Below are 12,117 nucleotides of genomic sequence, written 5' to 3'. Positions count from 1 at the left end.
GGTCATTAAGTGAAGACCGTCGGACAATGCGTTGTCCGTTGTGAGAGTTAACGCCTGGAGTTTGCTATTCTCGGCACACCTTTCGCGCTGTGGATCTCGCAATATTGAGTTCTTGAACGATTTCCGGAATGGAATGTCCCATGCATCTAGCTCCAACTACTGTTCCTCGTTCAAAGTCTGTTAATTGCCATCGTGCGGTCGTAATCACATTGAAAACATTTTACATGAATCGCCCAAGTACAAATGACAACTCCGCCAACGCACTGCCCTTTTATGCCTTGTTTACGGGACACTAGCACCCTCTGCATACGTTCATATCGCTACAGTGTTACTTTTATCACCTCAGAATACATCAAAAATGGTTCAAATGGCTCTTAGCACTATGGGACTTAACATTTGAGGTCATCAGTCCCCTAGAACTTAGAACTAATTAAACCTAACCTAAGGACACCACACACATCCATGCCCGTAGCAGCAGCGCGGTTCCGAACTGAAGCGCCTAGAACTGCATCAGCACTCCGTCCGGCTCAGAATACATCCTGCATACTGTTATACCATTTGGAATTGGTGAAGGGCAAAGCTGTGCGGGATCACTTGATAAGCTATCCTAATCTCAAGTGTGTAATATATAGGTATATTGCTTGAGATTTCAGCTACAGCATTGTGCGCATGAGTAGAAGTGGAATTACTCTTCGAGTACTTAATGAGCTACACATTTTTCTTTCTGTTATTCTTCACGATATTTTACTATTAACTTTGAGCTGATTAATTTTTCCATTTTCTCTCAAAGTCCCATTAACATGTGACCAAGAGATTGCTGGTATTATACGCAGTAAAAGATATTCTTACGTTCGGTCACTGTGTGATTGAAATATTATTTTTCCTTTCGGTTTCAGACAAGCACAGCATTCCGCATCATCACAACGTCACGAAGAGTCGATGCGATTTTTATAATTTGCCTTAATGGTCCAGGTCCAGCAGAAGGACGAAATCACAAGTGAAGCTAGTTATTCAATCAGTCATATCTTGTGCCTTTTTATATACTTCATCTCACTGCTTTTCTACGTAAAAGGTCGCACTACAGCTTATTCCTTTAGCTGTACTTCGTTCTTTGTGCTATCATTCAGCCTATGAATGACAGTACACAGAAGATTACGCATTTATGGTTTCTTTAGTTAATCAATAATCTGAAACTGCTCGCCCTTGTCGAGTTGTGTAAGTTTACTGCTCCTCATATGTGCAATAAGTCCGAAGGGCTGACTACAGCCTTCTCTGTTCAGACTAAAACTCTTGTCCACTTGGAGAAAGGAGGCCAAAGCTTTCATCGTAGTTAAAATTCCGCGCAGAGGAGAGGTGCGGCAGTATTTCTCGCCATGAATGTTTGCACGTGGAGGAGCAGCACCGCTGCAGTGAGTCAGAAGCCGGTTGCCGCTAGCCTAGGCGTCGCCTGTTGCAGGAGGGCCGACGGAGACGACTCTGAAGAGCGCCAACGGCAGCTTCGCCGGGGAGTGCGGGGCTGGCTACCACGTGTGCATCTACACGTACAACCAGGTGGACGTCACCACGGTGAGTAGCTGGCCGCAGCCACGAGGGAACTGAGGTACACCAGGAGGGTCCGAGAGACAGTTGCAAATAAAGCTGTGCAAGTTGAAAGATTTGACCACAAAGACTGAACGCCAGCAGGAAATCCCTTGTAGGCAGGGGCCATTGTCGATGTATGCATTAGAAGCGTAGATGTTGAAGTGCCAAGTGGTCCATTCTGCAGTCCCATTGTGGGGTGCGTACTGTAAGACCTTCGGTACACACACCATCAGATTATCTGACTTGTCGCTCTAACGAAGTAGGTGATTGTCAGCAATACGTCTCGTGGTCTTATCGTGGCGTGTTTATCTTCTGCCGTTAGGTCAGATGATAGAAATGCCACTTGCACGCTTAGAGTAGCAGATTGACGGTGACCAACTTTAAACGGAACTTGATTAATTTTCACACACATTTATTAAAATAATAAAAAGCATAGAAATTACTTAACTTGATTCTGGATGCTGTTTACAATTGACAATCTGAAGTTCCTTTGGTCTTGGTACGTTAATCTTATTCTCACATATCTCTGATACTTGACAAAGTGTCTATTCCTTTATCTTCATGGCTATGTACAGGAATATGGTAATCTTATTAGGCGCGGACTGAAACTTGTATACAGACTAATGCAGACTGATGCAGACTGACTAATCGTAGTTTTTTTTGTTTTTTTTTTCCTTTATTGAGTTTCGATTCCCCCTGAAGGGGTCGGGCTGGCAGCAGCTGATTACGCCGCTCTTCAGCCAACAGAATTTGTTTTAAAAAGATGAAGATGATAAATAACAGTTGGCGATAAAATCGGTGACTTAAAGGTAAAATGGCAGAAAATTCTGGAACTTAAAACATAAAACACAGGATTGATGATGCTAAGAAAATACACAGGAAGCAGAAAAATAATAGACAATTAAAAAACACGGCGAGAGTCTGGTTTCTGTTCGCAAGAGATATAAAATGCACACCCAGCGACAGCATGATTTCTGTTCACAACACTGTGGAAAGTCGCACAACACTGAACACTCACTTAAACACTGCACTAAAAAGTTGGCACAAATGTGACATACCACAGCGGAGAGCAGGAGGGGGGGGGGGGGGGGGGAACTGGACAGATGATGGGTAAATAAAAAAGGGGTGGAAGGAGAGGAAAAGTGAAGGGGGGAGGGGGGAAAGGAGCCAATGGAGAATGAGGATCCATAAGAGGGGTGAGGGGTGCTGAGCAGACGTGCCAGGGAGTGGGGAAGGCAGAGGAGGGGAATACAAAAGGACTCGGGGGGAGGGGAGGAGAAGGGATATAGGGAGAGGTTGGGCGGGGAGAAAACACAGGATGGAAGGGGGGAGGAAGAGGGAGCCCAGGGAAAGGATGGAGGAAAGAAGGGGGGTGAGGATCAGAGTTGATAGGTTGATAGGAGGGATAAATGGAGGGAGAGAGGGCATCATCCAGGAGGGGGAGTTGATGGAAGCCATCTTGGGAAAGGAGATGTAGGGTGTAAAGATGGAGGGTAGGGGGGGATACAACAGTGAAGACGTGGCAGGGGACGGGGATGGGAGAGGAGAGGAGCAACCAGGGGGTGAGGGGGTTCAAGGCGGCGGCAGGTGTAGAGGATGCGGATATGTTCGAGGAATAGGAGCAGATGGGGGAAAGGAATGAGATCATAGAGGATCCGCATGGGGGACGGGAGGCGTATACGGAAGGCAAGGCGGAGTGCATTAATCGGAGATCTGTACACTCGTTATAATACCTCGAGCGTTCAGGTATCACTGCGCGAGTGTGATCCGCGAGGAGAAAAGGTTCTACGTAAGCAGCAATCTCATTGGCTGCGTTACATATTAATACGCGGATCGGCAGAAGCAGAATTTGGTCTATCTCTATGACAGCGCCATCTCGTAGTGTGGAGACGGACGAGCGCTGCGCCTGCGCTGTTGTGCTTAGCGGGGCGCGCTCTAGTGGGAAAGATGTGTACGCGCTGACTACGCGGAACTATGTACACAACACCTATATTAAGTGGTGTAAACAATCCTAAAATAAGGGGCAAGTCAATCATAATTGTGCAACTGACCACAAGAGTTTACCCAGTAAGACATCGATTGTGTTGCTGTTATGTCCGACTGATGTCATACAGCTTTGCATGCAAGTCTATTTTTCGCAAGCCTCTTCATCTCTGCATAGTTACTGCTGCCTACATAGTATGAACGTACTTACTATACTCAAGCCTTGATCTCTATATAATTTTAACCCCCCTCCCCCCAAACCCCCAAATTACACACACACACACACACACACACACACACACACACACACACACACACACTTCTTTCTGTTACGAAACTGACGATTCCTTGATGTCCCAACATCAAGCTAGTTCATGTTCCACAGATCATCTTAGCGATTCATTTATCGACATGATTTGCAACGAACCACTTTACAGGGCCTGTTCATTGTTAACATTAATGAACACATTATTTTGTAGCCCTGCTCATGCAACTCTACGGAAAAACTATATTTATTTCTACAGGCTACCAGTTTTTAAACAGAAATCCGTCCATGGAATGGAAGGAGTTGTCCAGGACAAATGATGTGCGGTTAAATTTTAAACTTGTTTTGCTACATGTCAGCCATTTCATGTTACTGGGCAAACGATCAAAAAATTTCGTTACTGCTTCTGGAACTCCATTCTGAGCTACTGACAGTGTGATGTGTCCTATCAATGAATCCCTCCTCAAAGTCAAGCACTGGCACAGTTTTTTTCCCCAAATTCGATTCACTACCTATTGGTTACTTATTTCATCTGCCCAAGTGACCTTCACCATTCATCTGCATCACCGCATTTAAGAAGTTTCTATTCTCTGCCGGCCGCGGTGGTCTCGCGGTTCTAGGCGCGCAGTCCGGAACCGCGCGACTGCTACGGTCACAGGTTCGAATCCTGCCTCGGGCATGGATGTGTGTGATGTCGTTAGGTTAGTTAGGTTTAACTAGTTCTAAGTTCTAGGGGACTGATGACCTAAGATGTTAAGTCCCATAGTGCTCAGAACCATTTTTTTTTCTATTCTCTTCTTCTCTCAACTGTTTATCTTCCACCTTCACCTTCATACAAGATTAAACTCCATACAAACGCCTTGAGATAATACTTTATAAGTCTTGAATACACACATGAAAGATTAAGCGTGGTTCGATTAATAGAGACAGACTACTCTTTCCGGGTAAATCTGTGTCCATTTGACTAAATTGACAAAATTATTAATTATTGCAGTCTCTGGAATTAAGTGTAATCCGGTACTTGCGCGAGAGAGGAACATGTTTTTCTACGCTCTGTCACTCCATTACTACAGTGATAATGATTAAATAATGGTACTGAAAAGTGAATGAAATCTTTAAAACCTATTAAGACCCCAAGACTGGATTTCTGTCGAGTTCTATACCGATTTCCAAGCAAATTAAAACCATTTTTTACATTTATCTACCACACCTCTCTTGTGCAGAGAACTACTGCCAGTCTAATTGCCTGCTTTCTTTACCTCGGCCATCGTCAGCTATTTTGATGCGCAAATAGCAAAAACCATCTACTATTTTTAATGTTTCGTTTCCTAATCTAATTGCCTCAGACAACACCAGAGTACCTACCTTCATGTCCGCCCCCTCAGATGAGTGGTCAACACGTCGGGTTGCGACACAGCGGATTCGAGTTCGATTCCCGGCTGGGTTGGGGATTTTCTCCACTTGGGTCTGGGTGTTATGCTGGGCTCACCTTAATTTCATCACCATCGTCACACAAGGTACCCAGTGTGGCGTCAACTAAAAAAGATTTCCAACGCCGCGGTCGAACTTCCCCAGGAGGTGCCTCCCCAGTATCAGTGCCATTTCATGTCATCATCCAAGTTTTGCTTTTCTTGATACTCATCATATAGGGCTATCCTCTTTTCAAGACACAGCCCATTCCATTCCGACTCTGACTGAATTACGATGCCATCCGAAAATTCCAAAGTTTTTGTTTCTCCGCCATGAACTCCAATTCTGATTCCACAGTTCTCCTTGTTTCCTTTACTGCTTATTCGACGAGTAGATTGTATAACATGGGAGATACGATACAAACCTCGTTCCCTTTTCAACTGCTGTTTCTGTTTCATGTCCTTCAACTAGTCAGCTGTTTTTTGACTTCTACACAAGTTGTAAGTAATCTCACGTATCGTGTATTTCATTTCTGTTACTTTCAGAACTTCAAAGAATGTGTTCCAATCAACGTCACCAGAACGTCCTGGCGTATTAAACCTGTGTGCCAGACTTGGTGTCAAACCCAAATTCTTTGCCTTTGGCAAAAAGTTCGAGTCCCGAAAGGGCATATAGTTTTAATCTTCCAGGATGTTTCAAATAAACGCACAGTCCACTGTCCAGTGAACGTTCATCGAGGAACATTGTCAAATGCCCTCTCAAAAACTATAAATGTTGTGAATATAGGTTTTCTTCAACCTGTCTTCTAAGATACGCTATGTGATCAAAGGTATCCGGACACCTGACTGAAAATGACTTACAAGTTCATGGCGCCCTCTATCGCTAATGTTAGAATTCAACATGGTGTTGGCCCACTCTTAGCCTTGATGATAGGTTCCACTCTCGCAGGCATACGTTCAATCAGGTGCTGGAAGGTTTCTTCTACATCTACATCTACATCTACATTCATACTCCGCAAGCCACCCAACGGTGTGTGGCGGAGGGCACTTTACGTGCCACTGTCATTACCTCCCTTTCCTGTTCCAGTCGCGTATGGTTCGCGGGAAGAACGACTGTCTGAAAGCCTCCGTGCGCGCTCTAATCTCTCTAATTTTACATTCGTGATCTCCTCGGGAGGTATAAGTAGGGGGAAGCAATATACTCGATACCTCATCCAGAAACGCACCCTCTCGAAACCTAGCGAGCAAGCTACACCGCGATGCAGAGCGCCTCTCTTGCAGAGTCTGCCACTTGAGTTTATTAAACATCTCCGTAACGCTATCACGGTTACCAAATAACCCTGTGACGAAACGCGCCGCTCTTCTTTGGATCTTCTCTATCTCCTCCGTCAACCCGATCTGGTACGGATCCCACACTGATGAGCAATACTCAAGTATAGGTCGAACGAGTGTTTTGTAAGCCACCTCCTTTGTTGCTGGACTACATTTTCTAAGCACTCTCCCAATGAATCTCAACCTGGTACCCGCCTTACCAACAATTAATTTTATATGATCATTCCACTTCAAATCGTTCCGCACGCATACTCCCAGATATTTTACAGAAGTAACTGCTACCAGTGTTTGTTCCGCTATCATATAATCATACAATAAAGGATCCTTCTTTCTATGTATTCGCAATACATTACATTTGTCTATGTTAAGGGACAGTTGCCACTCCCTGCACCAAGTACCTATCCGCTGCAGATCTTCCTGCATTTCGCTACAATTTTCTAATGCTGCAACTTCTCTGTATACTACAGCATCATCCGCGAAAAGCCGCATGGAACTTCCGACACTATCTACTAGGTCATTTATATATATTGTGAAAAGCAGTGGTCCCATAACACTTCCCTGTGGCACGCCAGAGGTTACCTTAACGTCTGTAGACGTCTCTCCATTGATAACAACATGCTGCGTTCTGTTTGCTAAAAAAATCTTCAATCCAGCCACACAGCTGGTCTGATATTCCGTAGGCTCTTACTTTGTTTATCATTCTTGGGGAATGGCAGCCCATTCTTCACGGAGTGCTGCACTGAGGAGAGGTATCGATGTCGGTCGGTGAGGCCTGGCACGAAGTCGGCGTTCCAAAACATCCCAAAGGTGTTCTGTAGGATTCAGGCCGTGTAACAACTCCGCCACAGGCCGTGCATTATGAACAGGTGCCCTATCGTATTGATAGATTTAGTCGCCATCCCCTAATTGCTCTTCAACAGTGGGAATCAAGAAGGTGCTTAAAACATCAATGTATGACTGTGCCACGCATAACGACAACGGGTACAAGCCCCATCCATGAAAAACGCGACCACACCGTAACACCACAGCCTCCGAATTTTACTGTTGCCGCTACACACGCTGGCAGATGACGTTCGCCGGGCATTCACCATATCCACACCCTGCCATCGGATCACCACATTGTGTACCGTGATTCGTCACTCCACACAACGTTTTCAACTGTTCAATAGTCCAATGTTTACGCTCCTTACACCAAGCGAGGCGTCGTTTGGCATTTACCGTCGTGATGTGTAGCTTATGATCAGCGGCCCGACCATGAAATCCAAGTTTCCTCATGTCCCGCCTAACTATCATAGTACTTGCAGTGGATCCTGATGAAGTTTGGAATTCCTGTCTGATGGTCTGGATACACATTACGACCCTCTTCAACTGTCGGCGGTCTCCGTCACTCAACAGACGAGGTTGGCCTATACGCTTTTGTGCTGTACGTGTCCCTCCACTATCACATCGGAAACACTGGACCTAGGGGTGTTTAGGAGCGTGGAAATCTCGCGTACAGAGTATGACACAAGTGACACCCAATCATCTGACCACATTCGAAGTCCTTGAGTTCCGCGGAGCTCCCCATTGTGTTTTCTCACGATGTCTAATGACTACTGAGGTCGCTGGTATGGACTACCTGGCAGCAGGTGGCAGAACAATGCACCTAATATGAAAAACGTATGTCCTTGGGGGTGTCCGGATACTTTTGATCACATAGTGTAAACCGTAGTGTCAGTAATCCCTCGCGTGTTCCTACATTTCTCTGGAATTCAAACTGATGTTCCCCAAGGTTGGCTTCTACGAATCTTTCCAGACTTCCGCAAATAAATTGTCTCATTATTTTGCAACGATGACTCATTAAACTGATAGTTCTGTATTTCATAGCGATCAACATCAGCATTCTTTGGAATTGGAATTACTGTAAAGATGAAAAAGATGCAAATAGCTTTTCCCAGGCACTTTGTATGGCGTCTGAAAGGATGACTGTAAACATCTTAAATACGTTGTAAAGCACGATGCGTTCAATGCCGCACGTTCATGTTTTGTCGTAGTTGTGTATAATTTTTCATTTTGTGCCCACGGCTTTAGTGGTACGTATTACACACGTGTGTTTTCAGGGCGACTACGGTGGCCCTCTGACGGTGGCGGGCGGTGCAGTGGGCAGCTATAAGGTGGTGGGCGTCGCCATCGGCACCGATCTCTCTGGTAACCGGTCCGTCTTCACCAACGTCTACCAGAACCTCGACTGGATCGCCTCTGTCACCGATCTCCCCATCTACGATTAGCGCCACGACGCTGGCATTTCACAAGTACAACCACATGCTGCACTGCCCCTCTCAGAGGACAATTCGTGTGGTGCTCTGGAACCTGCTTGGCAGACGTGTCGTAACGCCCATCAGCGACTCAACTGCGGAAGCCGTATGAATTCTGACATCGGGTGCTGATAGGCTCTGAGCGCCACGTAAGTGCGTCAGTGCCCAAGAATTTAAAAGGGGACTCAGATTTCGTGGATGCATAGCCAAACATCTCCTCAATGCTCGTAGCGTAAACGATGTTCCTGTAGCGAACACAAATCGAAGAACTTCGACAGTGCCCAAAGTCTGTGTACCGGTAATCTGTTAGTTTTGTAGTGCTTGCAGTAATAATTAATAAATTACTGCCGAAGACCTACAAAACCAGACGTAAAATACATTCATTGAACTTGTTTTGGAGCGCGGGATTAGCCAAGCGGTTTGAGGCGCTACAGTCATGGACTGTGCGGCTGGTACCGGCGGAGGTTCGAGTCCCCCCTCGGGCATGGGTGTGTGTGTTTGTCCTTAGGGTAATTTAGGTTAAGTAGTGTGTAAGCGTAGGGACTGATGACCTTAGCAGTTAAGTACCATAAGATTTCACACACATTTGAACATTTTTGAACTTGTTCTCTTAAAAAAACTGTATTTGTTAGAGCGGTTTAGACCAAATACAACTAGTTCTTAAACCATCTGTAGGTTCTTCACGGCCATTCGACAGTGGTCGTCATCCACTCTTTTCTTTGTATAAACTTGTTGCGGCGATGTATTTTAACTGGCAGAACTGAAAGATACTTCTATATGTTTCATTAGTTGAACATTAAGTTAATTACGAAATTCATATGCAATTAATCTGTGAACACCTCTGTAGAAACATTTACAAACAGTTAATCGTTTAACAAAATTATCATCTGCCAGTTACTATTAGTTACTGTAAGTGACTTGAGAATCGCATGAGGAAGATGTGCAGTACATTAGTTTTCGATAGCTTATAGCCAATGGAACTAGAAAAATGAATCTTTGATACGGAGAAAAGATATTTGAAGTACGCTGGTTCTATGTGATACAGCAACCTGTAAACATTAGCTTGAAGTTACACAAATCCAACAAATTATGTTCAAGCAGTGTACATTATGTACAGCAGAAAAAGTTTATTAATAAAACCAATAGAACGTATGATGTCATTTCTTTTTCGTAATATCCCTATAAGAGACACGTTCATCATATCAGAGCTGAACCAGCAATTCAAAACTCCTTGTTTCTTTATTGTAATAATACGCGTCGTTATTTTACAACCATCACTTTGCGCTTTCACTGTACAGTCCTTCAGAGGTTTAATTTCATGCAGCTTAGATGTGAACGACATTTTTCTTATCCTTCTGTTAGCGTAGAACGCATAACAGTACGAACTTAAATCTTTATTGGTGTAGCTAACAGTTGGTTCTAACAGCAATTAATAATCGCTCAGTAGCCAGATTTGAGCATACTTCTTATTGAGTAATCGGTCAAGTGTCACGGGGAGATAACTGCAGGTTTGTGTTTGGCGACAATACAAAATACTGCAGGAATTATCTATTACCCACAAAAATTAAAAATTTTACATTTCGCTGAAACTATGTGATGCATATCACTGATTTCGGAATTAAAAAGCAATAATTCTGTTTATTTCTGAAAGAGTACACATGCTTCGGGTCATGGATAGAATATTATATAGCAGTAGCTCTTGTTCAAACGAGACTACTGATAAAAGTTTGGTCTGCTTAATCCTGGATACTTTTTTCTTCGTTAGATATTAATCACATCATATGAGTGCAACAAAGAATAGCGACCTTATACTCAGGGTTGTAACTGTTCATGTATCTTTGAGACATTGTCTTATATAATCTGCACTATACGAGTAATGCCTCTCACGCGCAGTTTGCAATAACAGAAGAAACGATTACTCATGAGTGTTCCACCAAAATCATACAAGCAACACATTTTTAAGCGGAAATGACAAAGGCCATACACATTCATAACAGTAAGAATCGAATAACTTGAAACATTGGAAAACATACAATATTCATAGCCTACGGCTAACATATTCTTGCACATGTGGGGTAGGTTTTGCCACTTCTGTCTAGCGTTATTAATCGCTCAACCTACGTCTTTTACCGTCTCTTTTTGGCGAATGCTGTTTTGGGATGTCTGTGTACTTTTTCCGCAGTTATTCGTGAAGTGGAGCTAAATTTTCAGGCAATTAATATATGATTGGATTTTAAAAGTTTTCATGTGGAGCGGTGATAATAACTTAAACATATTGAGAATGTGATCTTACCTCTCAGGAAACTAGACGCTTTCAGGTATGTCGTGTGTCGTCCATAAGAATCCGCAACGTAAGTCAAATAATTTTGTTGTCTCTATTAGTCGAAGATTTTCATATAAATTCCCCTTTTAAGGCGAGCAAATACATTCATCAACATAACAGTAACTTTCGATGTTGTAACTACAATTTCGTGATAGACTGTATAACATCACATGTATGAACTGTTGTGTTGATTTGTGAACGTAGTTGCAAAGTGTTTGTTCTTCGAGTATTAATGAATTGCTATGTTCATTTGTGAGCAATTAAGAACTAATTGAGAAACTTCTGTTCTTCGAGTTTGTGTCACGTACGCCAAAACAAAAGGGCAATTTAGTTGGATTTTAAGTGTGTTTCTTCAGTTGTCTTCGGCACAAGTCAGATTACACCGACCATCTCGGAGTAGATTTGTGAAGACATATTCAGAACATCAACATGAAAGGCCGGCGGTAACGGTAGGTAGCCGGAAGTGATCAATTTTGGAGCATTTTTCAGGTCACGAAAAACATTTACAGACCTACCCTCGTTAAGTGATAGCTATAGGCAGAATAAATAGCAGGCCCTCACATGGCTTTGGGCTATGGTGAGAGAGCCATCGGAATACAGTATTTATAGTAAACAATATTTCGTCCTATAATCTTTACTGCGATAGGGTCTGCAGCTGCGATGAATTTTTTGAGTGATTTCGTGATGCCTTCAACTGCCATTCTCTTTTATTTTATGTACGATTGTGTAATTTCAGTCTTAGGTATCTAAAAGGGCAACATTATACATTGGATGCATTGCACCACTTACAGCTTTAACGCAGGAATAAGTCATATCTCAGTAAATACTATAGAGATTATGACATACTTTATGGACGATGCTTTAATGGTATATTATGCCATGTACGTCCTTGCTTCCACGACTGCATGTGATTGTCACTAAATAGACATA

At 43.5% G+C, this 12,117-nt stretch overlaps 1 protein-coding gene across 1 annotated transcript in view; it reads left to right on the top strand.

The window, feature by feature from the left end:
• The window catches only part of LOC126235197 (brachyurin-like), a 42,471-nt gene extending 33,473 nt beyond the window's left edge, over window positions 1–8,998 (top strand). The window contains exons 6-7 of the mRNA XM_049943926.1: window positions 1,457–1,566; window positions 8,670–8,998. Coding sequence (XP_049799883.1) covers window positions 1,457–1,566; window positions 8,670–8,837 — 278 coding nt within the window. The 3' untranslated portion in view covers window positions 8,838–8,998. The remainder of the gene's footprint in view (window positions 1–1,456; window positions 1,567–8,669) is intronic.
• Window positions 8,999–12,117: the final 3,119 nt, after the last annotated feature.

Source organism: Schistocerca nitens, chromosome 2 (assembly GCF_023898315.1).
Source record: "Schistocerca nitens isolate TAMUIC-IGC-003100 chromosome 2, iqSchNite1.1, whole genome shotgun sequence".
NCBI lineage: Eukaryota > Metazoa > Arthropoda > Insecta > Orthoptera > Acrididae > Schistocerca > Schistocerca nitens.
This window is presented reverse-complemented; position numbering and strand designations above follow the sequence as displayed.